At 40.1% G+C, this 22,604-nt stretch overlaps 1 protein-coding gene across 1 annotated transcript in view; it reads left to right on the top strand.

Annotated features, from left to right (window-relative positions):
• Nucleotides 1–5,022: 5,022 nt before the first annotated feature.
• The window catches only part of ric8a (RIC8 guanine nucleotide exchange factor A), a gene marked incomplete at both ends in the record, with an annotated part of 34,790 nt that continues 17,208 nt past the window's right edge, over nucleotides 5,023–22,604 (top strand). Inside the window, 7 exons of the mRNA XM_080737250.1 lie at nucleotides 5,023–5,106; nucleotides 9,061–9,108; nucleotides 16,818–17,028; nucleotides 20,386–20,495; nucleotides 20,839–20,919; nucleotides 21,642–21,741; nucleotides 21,993–22,180. Coding sequence (XP_080593376.1) covers nucleotides 5,023–5,106; nucleotides 9,061–9,108; nucleotides 16,818–17,028; nucleotides 20,386–20,495; nucleotides 20,839–20,919; nucleotides 21,642–21,741; nucleotides 21,993–22,180 — 822 coding nt within the window. The remainder of the gene's footprint in view (nucleotides 5,107–9,060; nucleotides 9,109–16,817; nucleotides 17,029–20,385; nucleotides 20,496–20,838; nucleotides 20,920–21,641; nucleotides 21,742–21,992; nucleotides 22,181–22,604) is intronic.

Genomic DNA, 22,604 nt, shown 5'->3' with positions numbered 1-22,604 from the left:
TGCCCCACATTTTTTAAATCAGCCTCATGGTGGCGCTATAACAGGCCGATTTGTGTGGCCTGGTGGAGACCTGTGCTCGGAAGAGCACTGCTTCTAGTTATACCTATTTTTATTTTTTTACACAAAATGGTGCAGTTTGTTGGTCAGGTGCCAAAATGTGTGTGCAATATATAGTATACTACACTACTACAGTCACTGGACATAGGGAGGTAGTCTTACACAATGATATGAGAAAGGGATAGGTCAAGCTATTAATACACCACACATGACTCACCCTCTCTTAGCTTCTTGGAAATGTTTTCTTTCTTTCTTTTTACTTGGGTTGCACCACCAAACAAAAAATATATATAATAAAATTTTCAGTATTGGTCAAAAATCGAATCTTTAAATCAGTTGAACTGAGATATATCTGTTCAACTTGCACTTAACACCAGAGGGCACTGTTTAAACAAATCATCCCAGAACTTCAAACATGCTACATCACCAGTTATAGGGGCTAAACTTGTGACAGGGGGAGTGGAGTTAACACCTCAGGCACAGCTGGACTGTCAGGCTCGTTGGTCTAGGGGTATGATTCTCGCTTAGGGTGCGAGAGGTCCCGGGTTCAAATCCCGGACGAGCCCTAATTTTTATCTCTAGAGTTTTAGGAATCCAATGAAAATTATGTTGGAGAGAAAACAGAGTATCAGGCACTACTGCTCTAATGCCTGATACTGCCGTTATAGAGGGGGGTGATGGCTAGTGGCTACAAACATGTATATATTGTTTTATTATGTAAACACACTGAAAAGTTACATACTATGTCATTACTAAATGATTAAAGGATTATTGCTTTGACAATCGAATAATGACCCAGTGATTGCCATAGCTCTGCTTAATCTAAAAGGCTGGTTGGTACCACACTTACAGACAGATCTACAGCTTAAGACACTGATGTGATATAAAGTTATTTTAAAGGTTTAGTGAATGGTCTAATGACAGATTATATCAGTAACTACTGAAACTGCTCCCCTAACTAATGTATTATGAGTTTTTATTGTATGTTTCAATAGGTACAATTGATTTATTTGATTTATTTGCTACACTATAATGTGTGTTGCTTTTATTGTCTTGACTTTGTTTTTGTACTTCTGATATCTTGGGACAGCGCTCGCACGAATAAGATATATTTATTATTTGAATATAATCTCAATGGGATTTACCTCTAATAGAGTGATTTTCATCACTACAATGATCACAACTGCCAAAAGGACATGGGTGACAACTTTTAATAGGCCTACCTGGAAGAACCGTCTTAAACAACACCATCCTCCAGATGGTGCTGTATGTCCAAATTATAGCCTCCAAACCTGCCACATCATCTGTTTGTAGGAGCTCATTAAAAGGACAAGCAAGGATGCCCTTGACCTCCAAGAGCAAATCAGGCTCGTTGGTCTAGGGGTATGATTCTCGCTTAGGGTGCGAGAGGTCCCGGGTTCAAATCCCGGACGAGCCCTAATTTTGAACCGTAAGGGGGTCAGGAACAAGTACTACATTAATATTGTATGTCTTATTTCACATTTGACAACGAGGAAAGTATTGTCATGTCAATACACAAAGAAATACATACAGTACAACTATTTTCAAGTGTTAGGAATAATTTTCATCACTAGGATTATCAATGGAGCCACTTCTTATAACCCTAAGATGGTGCTGTTTGACCAAATTATGTTAACTTCAACCTGCCACATTATCTGTAGGAGCTCATTTGCAGAAAGGACAAGGTAGGAAACCCTTGAACTGCAGCTGTGAAAACAGGCTTTTTCGTCTAGGGGTATGATTCTCGCTTAGGGTGTGAGAAGGTTGTGGGTTCAAATCCCAGACAAGCCCTACTTTTAACCCCTGGAGGTTGCAGGGGTCAAAAATATTGCAGTAGTGCATTATTTATCTACATTGTTTATATTGTCTTATATACCGGTATGTCTTCTAAGATCATTGTGGCAATTGTTGGTGTTGGTAGCAACTGAAATCTCTCTCAGTCCCAAGTCCATGCCATTGTTTTTTTATTGTTAATAGCAAAGTGTCTCATTTTATACAACTGGAAGTCTTGTATCCCCCATATACACAAACACAACCGTTGCGTTGCTGTAATGGGTCAATTAAAATGATAAAAGTTCAGATATACCACTCAGGGCAGGGCTAAGGTAATAAATTCCACAAAATTTGGAAACCATTCTTGGAGCACTACGGAAATGTACAGGTATACACTGCACATAGCACAGCGTAATACCTTAGGATAGAGATGTCTAGTACTTTGACAAGGTTGTAAGTTTGTTTGTATGATTTTTATTCCCTTAATATTTCTTTATTATAGTCCTACCTGTTTTGTACTGTCTATTGTTATGATGTTAGACATACTCCATTTCACAGTAATTAACTTTTAGTTTAGTTTTGTTTTGTTTGTCACTCAAATAATTGCTATTAACGATTTAATTGTGTTTTTGTCGTTGACAATTACATTTCTGTTTGGCTTGTAGGCTTTGAAGTTGCACATGGCAGATATGACACATAACCTAAATATATAAAGAAATGAAGGACATAATTAACAACTTTACACTCTAAAAAGAACATTGATAGTGGAAAAGCCGATACACAAGCTCACAATTTCCACTATTTTTTTAAATAGTCCTGCTTAAGCTTCCTTCTCGGACTCACCTCATCCCTATTCACCATTCAAGCGTGACAGCATCTTGCAGTACTACCACCGGCCAACCCTTGCGGCCCAACCACCTGCAGCAGCTGAATGGAATGTTTGGATCGGGAGTCTGGTGCAACGCACAGGGCCTGGACCTGGTGAGAGCAGGAGAGGACCTGGTGAGACGTAGGAGGAGCCCGGCCAGGAGTCAACCCATAGATAGAGCCTAGTTCTTCCACGCGCCAGAGTGGCACTGCCCCCAATCCCGGCAGAGTAGTTCCGGTGCAGCGCATTGAGTGACCCTGTCTTTCCCTAAAAGGACTGATCGTGGATAGCTACTGGGAGTCCGGGACGTAAGTCGGGACTTGATCAACCCCGGCTGGGTCACCTGGGAGAGGGTGTATGATGTTGAAAGACCCGAAACACCCGTCGACCCCAGGTTATATCACTGATGAAACGTCCCAGTTGGATCCTCGTGATGTTTTTTTTTCTCACTGCAATGGGCCTGGTGTACAAGATACACTACACCACTAAGATACCCAAGTACCTGACAAAATACTTCCAAAAAGTCAAGGATGTCCACAATTACAACACCAGAGGCAGCTCCACAAATCATGTTCAACCCAGATTTGGCTCAAACAAAGGGTCAAATTTGTTCTCCTGCTATACCAGGCCTTAAAGGAGTGTAAATCCTTAAATTCCTTTAAAACCGCTCTGAAAAATCACTTGCAGGTGGCTGCCACTCGAAACTGGTAACAATAAACCTAGCCTAACCTTACTGTTTTTCTGATGATATCTTTTCTATGGGAGGCTCTCTCCATTCCGACATGTCGCCACTCCAAAATTGACTTCTTGATTGACTCCCATGGGCCTAAGGTTTAGGGTTAGGGTTAGAGATAGGGTTAGTGTCGGAATGGAGACATGTCGGAAAGGAGACATGTCGGAGTGGAGAGATGCACTCCTTTTCTGTCATTCAGTGTTATATGAGTTAAAAGGATCTCAATAAGCGCAGCTTTCTCTCTCTCAATCAATCTCAGTCGATATGTCAGCAAGATAATTTCAGATAACGTCCCCCACATAGAGGTAACTGCCACCAATACTGAACAGAAGTTAAACTGGCAAATACTGGCAGTAGGAGACAGACTTAACCTATTAATTCAATTATACTTACTTTACATTTAATATACTTATTTTTTGAGGTAGTATGAGATATATGAGCACTGCTAAATGATGTCTCGCCTGCACATGATGAGACTATTATGCTAAAAGATAAGACACACCCTACGTTCTATATTCCATATTTCCATTGCCATTTCCTCTTACCATGAAGATGTGCTTTATGCTATTGAATGCAACTAATTTATAATAGGCTATATGCTAGGCTATATCAGGAACCTCTGGAATAGCTGACCTGCATATTTACCTGGATATTTCACTCTGTTCATCAGGAATATTTTAATATCCGACCTGCTCTCTTTCTGTCTCTATCTTCATGCCCTTCAGTCAATCAATTCCTTGAAAACAACAAATCATGGGAGGCTACGAAAAAGAATGTCATGTGATGTGATGTCACCCACCTGTTAACATCTGTGAAGCTGAGTTGAACTCTGAGGTCGTATAAGCTTCTGTAGGCTAATTACATTCAAGAACAGCACCTGACGTTCCCCTTCCAATGCTGTCAAGAAGGAAGAAGCCATCACAATTTGTATTCCAACAGTTTCCAAATGAACTCGACGTGTGGTGACGATATAACATTAATTTAGACGTTAATTACACAGCCAAATGTATTCACTTACTTCAACACCTGTTAGCATCACTTGGGTCAAGTTGGATGACATCTTCCGAGGGTCAAATTTACATCACTCAATCAATCAACACACAATTTTGGCGAACGCCCCGTGCAGAATGTAAAACATTGGAGAACCATAATGTGTTTACCTTTCGTTTCGTGCAGTAGGTTGTGTTGTAAATTGGTAAATGCAGGGCGCCCTCGCCTCGTACCACGTGAAGCAGATGGTGATTGATTATTATGAATGGATGTGACGAAGCCAGCCAGCGTGGTGATAATAAGAACTACATGTCCCAGAGTGCTTTGCGGTAGGTTCGGAAGGTAAGCCTGCCTGCACAAATCCTCTAATCGCATCATCCCTACAGCTTCAGCTGGGGAGAGTTTCAAGGATCACACACACACACACACACACACACACAGCCAGGAGAGCATACACTGACAGTCAGTGTGCGTGAGTCATATCATACCGTATGTGAACATCTCTATCGCCTGTACCGATTAAAGGAGGAGAGAGAGAGAGAGAGAGAGAGAGAGAGAGAGAGAGAGAGAGAGGGGCAAAATGGATTTAAATGCCATCATAGAGCAAATGGAGACAGGGGATCAAGACGCTGCTTTGATCGCTCTACAGTCTTATAACAAGGAGGTAAACATCATCACTGTGCCATCACGTCGACCAGATCAGTTTCCATTTCAATTAGCCTTACTGTCAAATATATTCCAAAATCTGTCTGTATCTTACACAATTATATTATGACGCAGTGGTGGAAAAAGTACTCACATTTTATACTTAAGTAAAAGTATATCTATAATAATGTAGAAATGACTCCGTTAAAGTCCGGAATTCCAAATGTAGGCTACTTGAGTAAAAGTACAAAATGCAAATGTACTTAATGTACCAAAAGTAAAAGTAGCCTACAAAAAAAATTAAAATAGATCTACATGCTCATGTTGTGAGCTTGTAGATCAGCTATTTTAAAATAGCCATGGTATAAAATAGGGCTAAAGTGGTTCATGTATGCTATGTTTTATATCTGCTATGTAGTAGTAGACCTAACTAAAGTTTTCAGAGACATTTAAAATGTAAAAAATGTAAAAGTACAATATTTGCATCTGAGATGTAGTGGAGTAGAAGTAAAAGTATTGGAAATACTCAAGTAAAGTACAAACTCAAAAGTGTACTTAAGTAATGTACTTGAGTAAATGTACTTAGTTACTTTACACCACTGTTATGAGGTCTGAAATCTATAATACAAAATCATAGTAGTCACCATGTTCCTGATAACAGTGTCGTTTTATCTATTTAATTAAGAACAATGTGTTTGGTTAAAATCTCAAGCCTGTGATTTTGAAATGTGCATATAGCATTCAAATGTAGGCTACATGACCAGATTCTGATTTAGGCGATACAGCATCAGAGACCTTTTGGGCTTCTGGTGAATTCTGGTTGGATCAGCTGTCAGTCAGACTCAAGTCAGAACTCAGCAAATGTTTATTTCCACCTGTCTTCACTAACACAAACTATAGAGACATACATTTCTATGGTGTTTTAGAAAGTTCTTTAGTAGATTAATCTCAAAACAAAAACATGATCATCTGGGCTGGCAGTTTGCATTAGGGTGTTCATCTTGACGTGGGCTACTAAGATTTTATTTGTGTAACACAGGCTTGTGTGAAGTTGTGTCCATTGTTGCATTTTGTGTCAAAAACTTCCATTTGTATTGTACAGTTCTATACTTACCACCCAGTACACTTGGACCCTAGCCCATTTAGGCCTAGAATTATTGAACGCTTTAACCAGTGAAAAATAGCAGATATACAAGCTCACAGCGCGGCACCGAGTGCCGCGCTGCGAGCTTGTAGATCTGCTATTTTTGAAAAAGTCGTGAAAATGTGTGCAAATCTTTGAATATATGTATTTTCAAAGCGAACGTTTGTAACTAAAATTTTGCTTCTGGGTGGTCCCTGGAACTAGATATTTTGAAATGGGGGTCAGTGGCCAAATAAATATCATTTTGGGGGTCCTTCACATGAAAAGGTTTGAGCACCACTGACATAGTAGTCTCTCAAGAACAGACTAACTGAGCTCCAGTTAAGCGAAAAGGACCTTTTCTTTGACGATGGCTGGCCAGATTGCTGACATAGAAACATAGGTTTTTTCCAAAAACCTTAGAAGGATTCAAAAGACACTTATAGAATCGGGTCAAAATTCTAATTTTCACAATTTTTCGAAAATAGCAGATCTACAAGCTCGCAGCGCGGCACTCGGTGCCGCGCTGTGAGCTTGTATATCTGCTATTTCTCAATAGTTAAAGCATAAAATATTGCGTCATAATGTGTTCAGGCCTAAATGGGCTAGTATATACCTGACAACCCCTGGAACCCTCAAGGATCCCTGTGGGTCCCTCTCTTCCCGGACCCCACTATGAGAACCACTGGCCTATGCTACCCTCTCATTTTCTGTCACTCATTACACTGAATTTTGACAATAGAAATACATTGTCCAATCCCTATAGCTTTATTTATTCATTTATTCATTTTCATTTCACAGCCTATAATTATCTTTGATTGAAGAATATAGGCTGGGATTGTTATTAATAACCGTTTACCTTTATCATTGCATAAAGTCATACATTCCTAATCGGTAGGCTGGCAGGTAAACACACGCAGGCGCGCGTGTGCGCGCGCGCGCGCACACACACACACACACACACACACACACACACACACACCTTATCTGGCCATTATCACTTAAAATGGCCATTATCACTTAAAAGCACTTACATTTCTTTTATCGTCCATTAATATCCAACTTTGAATAACTTCCAACGTGTGGCATACAAGGAGCTCTATTGTTTTCTAGATCTCCAGATTCATTTAATCTTTTATTACAGTAACATGACGACATTGACAACAGATGGTAACTGACTAATTGGTGAACAACTGTGATTACATAGAAGTATAGAAAAAAATATTCCAAGTTGAAATAATATGTGGCCAATACCACAGAAATGTATTCAGTAATCCTGGCCAAATGTCCAGTCAAAGTGGTCTTTATGTACAGTGCTGCCTAGTGCCTACTACTGTCTGATCCCAGATGCACTAGTGTAGGAGAGAAAAGGATGAGTTTGAAACTCAACCTTTTCAAGGTTGCAATTTATTTTACAACTTTGTTTGGCGTCCTTCAGACAATGCAGGGGCATAGATGATAACAACAACAATAATAATAATAAAAACATACAAATATATATATATACATAAAAGACATTAAAAAGTACAAAAAAACAACAATAACTAAATTGTCTGAGAGGAGCAAAAGACCAAGCAGCCGTACTGCCATCTTGGAACAACCTTTAGCCGGGTGAGAAGTGAGCCTGGAGGCAATAGGATTAGATACTGTGATGCACAAATAGCGTTGTCATGGCTCTCTCAAAGCCTTTTCTAAAGAGCTCCCAGTAGATCCTAGAGAGACTATGGGCTCTATTATGATCCAGGTCTTATGCCTTATGCCTTAACTTCTTTGCCTTTTTTTTTACTATTTTGAAAAAAAATATATATATTCTGATCTACATCTGCACGTTGTGAGCTTGCAGATCAGCTATTTGAAATATTTAAAAAAATGTAAAGGCAAAGAAGTTAAGGCATAAGGCATAAGACCTGGATCATAATAGAGCCCTATAAGTGTGGCATGACATATATATTCCTGTCTAATAGACTGCAGTGCATGCATGGTTTGATATCTGTTCTCATTGTATATCTTAGATTGTTATATGCCCTCCTCCATTTTCTATTAGAACCATAACCCTGTTTGAATCTCTTTTCAGAGGTTTGAACCCCCCGCCCCCTCCCCCAAGTATGACATGAGAGCAAAATGTTTTTATTTTTTACTTTTATATGGTCAAATCTTCCTTTGCAGATGACAAAAAGCCTGGTGGCCTAATTCTGGAACAATAATGTATTATGTCAGGGGTGTCCAAACATTTTTTCAAAGGGGGCCACATAAGACAAAATTAAAACACCTAAGGGCCTGACATAATGTACTTTCGGTCCGACCTTAACAAAGACCTTCATTTAACTATCATCATCATTATGGCCTATTGCTAGTTGTTTGCTCTGAACAAAACACAAATAACTCAGCCTTATTTCACATTACCAGACGTGCAAGGTAGAAGAAAATACAATAAAATAGCTTTTCTTTGACCCCTTCAGAATGAGACAACAGGGAACAAGGAATCCTGACAAATTATACTCTTGTTTGACGGTGCTGGCGGGCCGTTTATAATACAATTTAGGAATGAAGCCGTAGGGCCGTATGACATGTGTCCTCGGGCCGCATTTGGACACCCCTGTATTATATGCTCGGTGACCTGTAATATTAGGCTAGTACTTTATGACCACTGTCATTTTTCCTCCTGGTTTCTAACAATTTACCTTTGCTGCCCTTATGTCTCCTACTATATTCCTCTTCTCCCCTCTCCTCTCCTCTCTTATCTACTCCTCCTTCCTATCCTTTACCCCCTCCTCCCTTTTCTTGCTCGTCTTATTTTGTCACCCACCATCCACCTCCACCTCAACCCCCACCCCGCACTCCACTCTGCAGAAGAACCAATGCTTCACATTCAGCACAGACCAGTCGGCTGACAGACAGGTATGGATAACGTTCTTCACTTTCAGACATTTAATGATGGATGGATGGATGGATGGTCGGTACATCGGTCGTTCACTGCCCTACAAAGGCAGAGTGCAGTAACTAAGTTTTCGGACACACCGACCTATTTGTGTCGCCCAACGGTCAAATTAGCCTTCATGATATTGGGGTATGAACAATTAGCTAAAGAACAGATATACAATCATTGCAATATCACTTTTATGCCTTTATCTCATTTGGCTGATCAGCTGTAACACTATTAAACCCATTTGTTTGTGAAATTCTTGTACGTACAGTAGTTACTGCACTCTTGAATCAGACTGTTGATTGATTTAAAAAGATATATGTTTTAATATTGTGCCGTGGCTGTCAGCGTTAGTGCATTCAGAAAGACACAGACGTGTTTTTTTTTTGTTGTTGTTTTTTTTTTTACTAAACCAAACAATGTCCAAACAGTTTTATTATACAATTCTTACCATTTCTTGTAACTGCAAGAGGGATGGATGTTAAATATATAACAATTCACCCTTTGTCAGCCTTCTGATTGGTCCCTGACTGACCAACCAGCATGCTCTTTCTGCCTTATCCTGCCCTGGTTCCGCTTTTTTTTTTATGTTGAATTAGCTAAAAATCATTTTTGGAGAAATAAAAACATTTAAAAATATACCCAGTCACTATACTGCACCCAAGAGGCTCCTTTTTACTGAAACCAAGTTTAAAATGAGAATTGAATACACAAAAGGAGCAACTGAATTTCAATGGTAGTGGATGGAGAGAAAGGACTTTTGTCCCACCAAGACACAGCAACCAATGGGTGCGAAGAGGGGCGGGACAACGGGCGGGACTTGACAAAGGATGAATTACTTTCATTGCTCGCTGTCTGTCTGTTTTTCACATAGCATGACAATTTTGACAGATTGGTGGGATTTCTGTTACTGATATTGACAGATGGACCTAAAGGTCTTCCCTAAAATAACTTTAAACATAACATTTTGAAATATAATGCTTTCTTCTTTAACCTTTCTCTCTTTATTCTCTTTTATCTCCCTGTGTCTGCATGCTTGGGGCTTTAGGAAGGGAAATTACAAGAGGTATCAGTTTGACAAGCTGTCAGTCCTGTGTTGTAGAGAAACAGAGCCCAGAGTCTGTCTTAAACACCCAACATGTGGTTTTTGCTATTAGTTATTTGGCTAATTCAAGAGTAACAGACCACACCACAATGAATAACGCTGTGAGATTTTACAATTATGTTAAATGTACATGTTGGTACCTTCATTTAATTTTTTTAAGGTTTTGAACATAAATCTTATTGTTTTGATGTAAGGAGATGTATTTTGTATATTTCTATGCAAGATGTGTACATTTTGGTGTGGTCTCTGCTACAATCAAAACACAAGTTAAAATAATCATGGTTTATTATAATTATACAGTATTTGTCGATATGGGTTCGTCTGGTTCTACTTCTATTCAAGTAAATGCAGACATACACTCTGGGCTTCAGTTAGTAGAAACAATCCTTTGGTTCAATTCACTTTCTAATCAATCAGTTAGAAATGTACAACTTAAAAACAGACTAGACCAATTAAAATTCAAAGACATCACACTTCTTATTTATTGGTTAGAAAGTGAACCAGTTTGTGATGTAATCTATATCAGTAGTGAAAGATATTGTGTTCTTGATAGACCTGGAATACTAACATCTTTCCAAGAATGTGTTATCAAATGAATGGAAGGATCAATGCATGAATATATTTATGTTTTATCATTGTTTATCACACACACACACACACACACACACACACACACACACACACACACACACACACACACACACACACACACACACACACACACACACACAGTATATGGGTGGTCAAACCCCATATTCTTTTGTAAGTCCGTCTGAAGCGTTTTCACATTTCAATAGCAGCTAGTTTGTACATATTAAATGTCTGATATTTACTATGGTACATTAGGAGTCCACAGGACAGTGGTTATCTAACTCTTTATTTTCAAGGACCCCCATAACCGAGAGTGCACAAATGGAACCAAATGGACGCTGTAAAGGTCATCTAAGGCTATACTGCAGCTCTTTGTGTTTCTGGTATTATTATTGTCCACTCATTTGTATGTTCATGGCAAAAATAGAATTTTGACCAAAATGGCCCCCACAAGCCAGCATGGTGATGACCTCCAAGTGTTGTCTGTAGAATGTGACACTTGATAAGATCTTTAAAGTGTTATATTCAGTTTTGGAATGGACCAACTTGTTTGCCACGCAGTTCCCTCAAATTCGAACAGATGGTTTAGCCAATTAGCAACTTTGCTTGGATTCCTCAATAAAAATTCATCTTCTGCGTAAAAGTACACTGTAATAGGGATGGGACGATATGAAAATTTCATATGACGATTATTGTGACAACAGAAATCGCGATTTACGATATTATCACAATAATCAAAATCCATTATCATGGGGTGGAACATTTGCCAAAAAAATAGCAGATCTACAAGCTCACAACGTGTCGCGTTGTGACGTCTTGTCAAAGACATTTGATAGAGAGTGTAAAAAAAGACTGTATCAAGTACGTATATTATAAGTTCCTTTTACCAATTATAGAGGGTTTAAATGGTACCGGATATGCAGCTTGGTAAATAAAAGGTGAATTGATCCCAGTGCATGACGGAGGACAATATCACAATAAATTAAATATCCACGATAAATAATATCGCGTATCGTCCCATCCCTACACGGTAATATGACAAAGTATAAATCAGACCTTAATATTCAGTGGCAAAAGGTGAACACATTCAGAGCTGGGAGTCTCATGCCCAGGTAGGAGCAAAGGTTGAGCTTACAGTAGATGTCACTGCATGCTGTCATTATGTAAGACACCCCCGCTGACCTGCAGAGCACACATATTATACACAGCCTGTAGGGAGGTTTTATGCAAGACAGCTTAGAAGACTGGGTAATCAGACAGTGTTAGTTTGCAGTCTGAGAATGATTACAATTTTAAAGATGAGTACATCACAAAATAATGCATTTATTAGATAAAGTCAGAGTCAAAGTCATTAATATGTAAGATCACCGCCATAATAATAAGAACAAAAATGATTTGAATAAATCAGATGCTATAAGTAGACTTTGGAGGGGAGCAGATCTACAAGCGTTGTGGGCTTGTAGCTTGGCCATTTCGATAAAAGATTAGATTTTTTAAAGAAAAGTGGGCTGTAATTTAACTCCTGTCTCAATAGAAGAGCAGGGAGACAAAATACAACCACCCCATTTGTTTAAGTTATATTGTACTCTACCATACAGATTGGACAAAATGAAATGGAAGAGAAGAGCTCTAAAACAGTTAAAAATAACACAGTGAAAAAGAATTATACTGAGTGAATGCAGGTTTGCAGGTATTTCTGTGTGGGTGCATGTGTGCATACATTGCGCATGTGCACCAGCTGCTTCGATTTAAATCAATTATTTCGTTAAAAATACATTTGTGTTGTTGGTCTTAAAACCTGTGACACAGAGATCAATTGCAATGGCTAATGCTCGTTAAGCTCTGGTTTCTGGTTGAAATGAAATGTATTGCCATATTATGGGGGAGGCCCCATATGTGCTGCACATTTTTCTAAAATAATTTCTGGAGCAATGGTGGCTATAGGAATTTTTCACTTTAAAATACTTAAAGGAGCGAGAAACCCTGCCTCTTTATTTGTTTTATCAGAATTCAGAATATGAAAAGAAATCTAAAATGTAGGAGTGGTTTCTAAAATGTAGGAGTGGTTTCTATAATGTAGGAGTGGTTTCTAAAATGTAGGAGTGGTTATCTGTAGTTGGATATATAAAACAAACGTTAATATTAATTAGATAAGCCACCTCACACCGAACTAACTACGCCGAGAGCAAATATGTAATGAGTGGCGCCAAATATTTCTTTTCTACCAGAAACTGGAAGAACACAGAAATAGCTACAGAGACAGCAGAAAGCTCTTAATCCACAAGCCTATGGGCAAATTGAACCATATCATTGATCCCTATCACAAGTGACTCATTGATATAATATATATTTATAGAAAAAGTGATTTTGGGTTTCATGACTCTTTAAGGGCCTTTCTGTGTGGAGTTTGCATGTTCTCCCCGTGTCTCCTAGGTTAGATACCCTCACAAACAACATGCAGTAGTCCTAGTTTCTATAATAGACCGTTTGTCAGCCTTCTGATTGGTCCCTGAGACTCCCTGACTGGCCAACCAGAAAAAAACATTCACTTTTTGCTATCGGGGGTGGAGTTTGTGCAGTGGAGATTCTGGAGAATGTTAAATGTGGCTTTCAAAACTGTCCGCAGTGCGCGACACGGCGATCGCCCGGTACGGCCGCGATCTCGGCCGTGATCTCGCTCATCATAATGAATAAGCTTCAACAAACTAGTTCACATGGACCATATCAATGGTCTAAGAGTCACGATTGGGTACATATATTTTAAATGGGCAGAATTACGAAAAGCCAGCCTATTATGTGAGGTTAGGATTATAGTTCTGTCCTCTTCCTACCCAGGATGCAATGCGCGGTCTATTCTCTTTCTGATCCAGAGGATTAAACTAATTAAAACATTTATTTTCGGGGGGAAAACTACTGTTTTGCTATGTAATTACTGTACCTTTTTCTTCCCTTTTTATTAATATCACGTAGATGTGTTTTTTGTGGTACTTTATATAGCTGTAATGAGGCTATGAAGGGAAAAAAAATCCCATCCACTACCACTATAAAAGAATCTGCAAAGAGGATTCTGTCCCACTGGGATTAAACAAATTAAAACATATATTTTCGGGTAAACCCCCTGTTTTGCAATGTAACTACTGTACCTTTGTCTTCCCTTTTTATTAATATCACCTAGATGTTTTTCCTTTGGTACTTTATATAGCTGTAATGAGGCTATGAAGGGGAAAAAAAATCCCATTCACTGCCACTATAAAAACAATCTGCCCAGGGTCAAATGTCCTATCATAGTAACAGGGCAGAATGGGGCGGGATTTGCAAAAGGGCTTATTCCTCCCCCCTGGCCAGCCAGGGCTCCCCAGGTGTGGCAGAGGGAAGTGCAGAACCCAGGATTACAGTTTAGGCAATTGGCACTGGGTGAAAAAAAATGTGTTACAAAAATCGTGGGATAAAAAATATGAAATAACAAAAAATTAAAAAAAGAATCTGGGGTCATTTGCTGGGCAATGCCATTTCCAGGGGGGTGGTTTACCAGGCTAGACGGCTCCCCCCTAGTAACCGCTGATAAATAAGAAATTCAGACTAAACACAAATAAAAAGAATATAGAACCTTTACTAAAATATAAAAGAATATGGAATCCAGAGGTGATGAGGTAGAAATCCTTGCAGCTTTATTCAGGCAGGCATCACAAAACAAAGTCCAGGACAGCATAAAATCAAGTAAAGAGTCACAGGATAGAGGACAGGGTCCTCCAGCACTGACATCACCTCACGGCAGCCAGGCTAATAACTGAGTCCACAACATAGAATATAGTCACTTTAAATACATGTCCAATATACATGTCAGGGGCTGCAGACAGACAGATGGTTACAAAGTGAAATAAATGACACAGACTGACAGTAAACAAAAGGACAATCAACATTCATTGTGAATCCGAGGATATGACACCTCCCGATGGAACAGCTGGCCACAGCTGCTACAGTCTGCTGTAGGCCTACCTTAGCAGACTGCTTAATGTCCAAAATACAGTTTTACAGTTAGATCATACCGTGTGTAGCCTATTAATATAAAACAAAATACATACATTTGTTTAAACAGAAACCTATTTATCAACCGCGCAAAAAACAAACAAAAAAAAAACAGGAAAGAATTTGTCAGTAGTGTTCAAATCCTACACAGTAGTCTTTGAGATGTAAGAAAATTTAACAAAATGGACCCATTTGGTTTCATTTGCATACTTAAATGAACACTCATGATTTTATAGTGTATGCCTTGTAAACTGCACTCTGAAAAAGGGTTTTATCCTCAAATAGTAATATCTGTGCGGCAATAAATTAGAATGACATAAAGTAGCTACTGTGCCTGTGTGCTCTCCATGAAATATCAAGAAGTTGAGCAGGGTTTTATTTAATTAAACATTTCTTCCAATTTTCTTCCATTATTGTACATGCCTTACTTTTACCGGTAATTGAAAGTATTGTTAGTAATATGTAATATATTGCATTTTGAAAGTCACTTCCCCAACAGTACACTGTTGGGGAAGTGACTGTGTGCATGTGTATTTTCTTTATGCATCCAGTTCATCTTTTAAAGGACAACTCCGCCCTAAATCACTTCTAGGCTCATTTTCCTACTTATATTGATCCAAAAAGACTGTCCATGGGGTCTATTAGGCACAAATGCCCCTGTTGTCCATTTTCCCCTGCAGAACCAAGCAGCTCTCATAGCATAGAGTGGAGCTTATAAGCCTATCGCTTTTACACTATTTGTTGCGGTCAAAAGTGATTTATTTTTTCATGACTGTGTTACTAGTTGTCATTACAAACACATCCATGCCTTGATTGCACCACACAAGCCACCACAATGGCAAAAATCGTGTTTTGGGGTGAGCATTCGGCACAACTGCCAATCAAAGTGACTGTATTGGCCAATCACAGTGTGTCTTTTCCGGGACTTGGCAAAACACATAAAAGCATAACATCTGTTTAGCAGAGTGTCATGACTTTTGTGGGACAACGATGGCATGGATGTGTTTGTAATGACAACTAGTAACACATTCATGAAAAATAAAAACTTTTAACCACAACAAATAGTGTAAAAGCTCTATGCTATGAGAGCTGCAGGGTTCTGCTGGGGAAACTGGACAACATGGGCATTTGTGCCTAATAGACCCCATGGACAGTCTTTTTGGATCAATATAAGTAGGAAAATGAGCCTAGAAGTGATTTAGGGCGGTGTTGTCCTTTAAGTTAAATTGATTTTGATAAAGATTTTTGATTTATATTATATTATATCATTATTAATTTTATCAATACAATAATATTTAATTGGATTGATAATAATGAATTGTATCAAATATAAGATTTATCATAGACTGATGCGCGTATTTATTGATGGTTAACTACGTATATGGCATTCCATTTTAAACCTTCTAAACCATTATTCTAAGCTGGACTTCTGTGACATTTGCAAATGCGTTGTGTGTGTGTGTGTGTCTTAGATCAGGGGTCTTCAACAGGGGGTCCTCAGAGTTACTACAGGGAGTCCTCCAAATCTTTGTGTTATAGAAACTTTTTTTCTCCTTTTTTATAATAACCATTTGAACTCTAGCGTCCATATTCTGAGAACTTTAGCCAAAAATAGCTGATGAGCTTGTAGATCGGCTATTTTTGGCAAAGAGCTTTGGTGTAGAGGGGAAAAGAGCAGACTAAGTACAGAGTGAAAGGTCAAGTTTATTAAGTATTGACGGTTCAAGTGGTTAAATATCTGAAAACACAAATTGACATGAATCCAAAATACACTGATGATTGTGCTGTCAAGCGACAAAACGATATGGAATCTATGAAAAGGTTGTGGGGGTCCCTGCTTCATCTCTCTCTCTGCTAAGGGGTCCTTGGCCTGAAAACGTTGAAGACCCCTGTCTTAGATCATAATATCTAATCAACGTAGTAGTGCTGATGAGTCTAATCAGATATTGTGATCCTGTGCAGCGTCTGGGGGAGTTGGTCCTTGGCTTCCTGAACAGGGAGCTGCAGCCGTCCTGTCAGCTGGCCTGCTTAGAGACGGTCCGCATCCTCTCCAGAGACAAACACTCCCTGGAACCCTTCATCACCCGCTCTGCCATGGCCACCCTGGCCCGCTACGCTGGCATCGCGGTGGTCAATACCGTAGCCGACCACAATCAGCCGGAGGGAGTGCAAGGTAATTTGTTTAGACTTACTGTTTTCCTTTTTTGTTCTTTCATTTTACTTTCTTTACATGTCTACTGCATAGTACTGTGTTCTATTCGTCTGTCATTCAATGTCACAGTATATGAGATACTTAAATGGTTTCCTGTGGAAATAAGCTTAGTCTTTTCATGGATCTCCTTTTATCAGACCTTGTACCAGTGAACTGTACCGTCATGAAACTGTACCTTTTCCTACGCAAACTTCTAATAAAGTCTTCAATCAATCAATCTTCAATCAATCAAAGAGAAAGACGTCGACATTGATGACTTTAATAAACACCAACAGGAGCAGGCACGTGCACACATAGACACCAAAGGGGGCTTGAGCCCCTGCCCTTTTATCCGTCTGTAAAAAGTGCCCTCTCCAGACCATGAATGCAGTTTTTATAATGGCGAAAGAAATTGATTATGCTTAGTTCTGTGTGGTGTCAAGCACCGAAAATAGCCGACCTCCAAGCTCACAACGCGTCGTCGACCTCCAAGCTCACAACGCGGCGTGTGGTGCTGCGACGCGTTGTGAGCTTGGAGGCCTGCTATTTCCGATATTTTCACCAAAAGGCCCTTTTCAGAATTTCAGCCCCTGCCGTTCTTACATTCTCTGCACGTCCCTGAACAGGAGAGCCTGTAATGTTTTATGTTCTTGTCTCAGCCCTCCTTGTCTGAAATTCCTCCAAATCTATTAATCAAATTATAAAACCACACAACTTTATAATTGATTCGTTTTAATTCACTTTCTCTCTACAAAACAAAAAGATAATGCAAGTTTCCCTTATATTACACAGAATCCCCAAAACATTTCATCAAAGCAGATATATGGAAAATAATCATTTCCATTTATTTTGTTCCCACAGTAATTGATATATTATGTTTTAAATGTATTTGTCCCCCACATTTTACCTTCTTTGTGCCGCCTCAAAGAGAGGACCAACGACCACCTGATCTGTGACCAGCCTGAACCTCTTATCCAGAGTCACTTGGGTGTCAAATCCAGGGGCATAGTTCTGCCGATTTAAAATGACTCCAATACGGGATTGGCCGCTAGTTGCGCTGTTCCCCCCCCCCCCCCCCCCCCCCCCCGGCCGATCGCAAAAATAAATTTTCTCCATTGGATTCCATTCATTTTCCCCTTTCATGTTCTAACCTTAATTAACATTTTCATGAATACTTTATGGTTCCTATCGCTAGTTAAAATTGCGTTTTGTCGAAATTTGGTCCAATTTATTTTAAAATAAATGATAAAGTTGTGGGGGGCGTGGCCATGCAACTAAACTGATACCAGCCGGCTGTGTTCTTCTTCGTGTGCTGCATTTCGGGAGGCTCCGACCACATTCTCCCATGTATCCCTGCGGTTGCACGTGACCGTTGGCAGCCAATAGCATCCTTTGGTGCCTTTACAATCTATGATGGCAACACCCATGCCAAGGACCCATATTGTGTCATTTGCGCTGCATAGAAACCAATGGCTTCGCTTCGTCCATATATTTTATACAGTCTATGGTCAAATCAGAGTAAATGGCATGAACCCTACTGAACAAAATTACAGGACAGGGTAAATAAATAGTCACATACTATAATAGAGTGAAAAGAGAACAATAAAGTCCTTCAAAGACACTGGGATGCTAGGTAAATATCAAACCTGGTAATTAAACTCAAGATACCATTACCTAGGATACCAAGTAAACACAATCTAATCTATAATCTGTACTAACACTGCTTTTGACAACGGTACTTAACCCCCACCTGGCTGCTACAATGGAGCTGCTCTGTGGTCAACACAACAGTATGATACTGGTTGAAAACGGTCACAGCTTGTCTGTATGCAGGGACGTGCTGGGCCCCTGATTCAGCCTGGGAAAAAGAGTTGTAGAGGCCCTCATTGCGCGCTATAGAGAGAGAGATCGCTCTATAGTGCTGCTGCTACTCAAAGATTTTCCATTTCAGATTATGACAAGTGACAAGCCAGTGGGCCAATTACATGAGTTATATTTCATCGTTGTCGGGTGGAAACCTTGTATGTCCAAAACTGTTTGTTTTGTATTTATAATTTTAAAAATGATTTAAACTAGTGAAAACAGCCGATCTACAAGCACACAACGCCTCGCACCGCGAGGCGTTGTGTGCTTGTAGATCTGCTGTTTCACTACTTTTGTGCGACGGCCTTGTATGATGAAGCAGGGCTTTGCTTTGCGAAAAGATTTACAAATTTGAAACTTGGAGATACGAGGTTTCTGCCCGACAGTGACGATTTACTTTGTTGGCCGCCCAGCCCCCAAAATGGAACAAGACAACATTTTATTTTTATTTTTTTCCTATTGGCCGGCCTGGACCGGCCGGGAATGAACCGGCCGTTCGGGAGTTGTCCCGCTTTTCAAAATAGCCAGCACGTCCCTGTCTGTATGTATCTCTGTCTGTCACACCTGACACTGTGGCTTATGGGTTTGTCTGTGGTTCTTTGGGTTTGTCTGTGGTTCTTTGGGTTTGTCTGTGGTTCTATGGTTTGTCGCTCTGACATCATGCTCTGATGTCACTGTGATGTCAGGGGAACCACTCTTAACAGAATGGGTTTGCCGCTCTGACATCACGCTCTGGCTTAATGTCCCTTTTATGCCCATATATGGAGATCGCTGATGTCATCACGAGTCACACTTGCAAATGAATTACGTCCTTGTCCGTTTTATGCCCATATATGGAGATCCATGTCCCGATGTCATCAATATTAAGCACATATCTAGGAATGCCCATATTTGGTAATGCCCATATTGTTGACTATCATGCAGGGGTCTGGTGGACGGCCAAGAATTGGCGCGTGTCGCTCTCATGTCGCTCTCATTTCGATCTCCCAGTCGGGAGTGTGAATCAGGGCATTACTAAGAAGAATATTTGTGCTCAGTGAACCTACCCTGAATAGTGGAAGGGGGAGTGCGTGGGAGCAGCGTTCTCCCGAATCCTAAAATTAGGATTTGGGTTTTGGTCAATTGATTTAGTTTTTTTCTTTTTCGGTTTCAAATGTTTTTTATTCGAGCAAATTACAGTTAGTGATAAATGCAACAATGCATGCCCTTTTTTTTCTTTTTTCCACACAAAATCAAAAGTTATACATTTACAAAAACACACAATGAACAGTTAACATAAATAAATAATACATATATACATACAAATAATAGAAAACATACAAGTCATGATCCTAAGTTGAAAGAGGAATCCCCTCATCTGATGATCTTGTCGGCAATGGAGTTTGGACTGTGTGGTATTAATCGATGGCCCAGATCAGAATGCTTTTATCCAAGTAGGAGATTGCTTCTTGATCCATTCTTATTTTCTGCTCCTAGGGGAAGGACAAGGGAAGGAAGAAGCCATGGAGGAAAACCCTGACCTGGAAGTGATTGTGGAGGCCTTAAAGTCCATCTGTAACATCCTGCTACACAACGAGACAGGCCAGGTTGGTCTGCGGAGCATTTCACTCAGAAGGACGCGTCCTGGCTCTGCTAAAAATTGATAGCATAAGTTTTATCAGGAGGAAACAGATTTTTTGAGCGGTGGTAAACCGCTCCATAGAGTGGCTGTGCGTGTGTCTGGAAGCCTTCTTCCTCAGCGTTTTGCCATAGCAAAACGTGTGTGTGTGTGTGTGTGTGTGTGTAGCATAGCCTGTACATCCTAGACTCAAATCCTAGTCTGAAGACGTTATGCAAGCACGACCACCGCTCACTTCACATTGGGTGTGATTTTTAGCTTATAACTGATCAATGCTTTGGTTATTGATTGACTGGCCGACTGTTCTCCAGGTGGTGGCAGCAGAGCTGCAGTTGATGAGTGGCGTGGCAGAGAGGCTGAAACAGTGTCATGACCCCACATGGAACCATGAGGTATGGATGTAGAGTTACGTTTCTCAGAATTGCATGAAAAGTATTAACACCCATATTACAGAACAACTCACGTGCACTGCTCCACCTTGGGGTTCTCATTAATATCCGCATACAATCATCATAAGCAACTTTTTTTGGGGGGGCTTTTTATGATAGGATAGTAGGCTGACAGGAAATGGGGAGAGAGATGGGGAATGACATGTGGCAAAGTTTGTCTGGATCGGAAATTGAACCGGCGACGCCAGCAGGCATCATAGCCTAGTATGTGGTATGCGCCTTGACCACTAGGCCAGCGGGCGCCCCCCATCATAAGCAACTTTACACATGCTTGCCTTCCTGAACTTGACCCACAGGGGGGCAGTATACAAGGGTGTACAGCAGGGTTAGGCAACCTTATCACTGGCACACTGGCAGAAGTGTGAGAGAGAGGGTTTATATTTTAAAACCAGTAAGACCCCCTAATCGGGAGGGAATATGGGAAATGGGACAGATCCATGTTGATGACATGACTTTAGAGATACTGTGTACCGCTTTGTGTGATTTTAGATGGTGGCCATTAATTTCAATGAAAGTTGGTCTCCCAACTCATGCTAAATTGAAGAATTGTCAATTTGTCATATTTACAAACTAACAGAAGAGACATTAAGATGGTGCCCATTCCAAAGAGGCCACTCCAATATTAATCACTGCCCTCCCCTCTCTCTCTCTCTCTCTCTCTGTAGGTGCGTTTCTTTGATTTGCGTCTCACCTTTCTACTGACCGCTCTGAGAGTTGACGTCAGGGCTAAGCTGGCCCAAGAGCTCCACGGCATCAGTCTCCTAGGTAACCAACATCAATCTCCTGGATGACACCTAATTATATATAATAATTTAAAAAAAGAAACTTGATCAATCATTAGTAGAAATACACAAATTAAAAGAGCATAAGAATGTACAATATCATTTTAAAGGGCTGCAAGGAAGGGTTTGCGGTTTAGAAACCCGGCTCAGTTTTGCGAAGTATGCTTTTCACAAGCTAGAAAATAAAAACAAGATCTCAAAGCGGCACTTCATGTTCTGTCCATTTCCTCCTAGGCAATCAACTGGAAGCCACGTTGGGTCTGTGTTGGCCTGACACCTTGGAGACGGCCAGAGCAGGGTCCGAGGGGGTCCCCCCTGAAGAGCTGCCCCCGCTCAGCAGGCAGCAGACGGAACGAGCCATGGAAATCCTCAAAATACTGTTCAACATCACATTCGACACAGCCAGGCGCAAAGTGGACGAGGTGCTGTCTGGGACTTTTCTACATTTGATTAATATTTGTCCTGTGGACGTAATTTTTTATTTATTACTACATACTGTATATTGGTATTACATTTTGGTGGTTATAAAAGTACTGTCTGATATTATCTGCAATATTGCACAAGATGGATGAGTGTAGATCAGCTTTTTATCTTATAAGCTTTTTATGTGTGAACGTATCAGGTTGCCAAAATGGCAAAAGTTAACCACTCTGTGTGGAGAAGAAGCGCTGAAGTTCTCTGCAATATTTATTGCGACCAAGGTCGCAGTTTACCATGAGAAATGTCAAAGCTTTTCTCCGTGTGTGGACACATTTTTACAGTCTATGGGTTGGTTCCCTTGACACATCACTGTGACATCACAGGTTCTTTGGCCAGATGGCCAAAGAACTCTTACTAGTATATGCT

This window comes from Nannobrachium achirus (genome assembly GCF_963921795.1).
Source record: "Nannobrachium achirus genome assembly, chromosome: 11".
NCBI classification, from domain to species: Eukaryota; Metazoa; Chordata; class Actinopteri; order Myctophiformes; family Myctophidae; genus Nannobrachium; species Nannobrachium achirus.
Note: the sequence above shows the minus strand (reverse complement) of the source record. Positions and strands in the feature narration are given on the sequence as shown.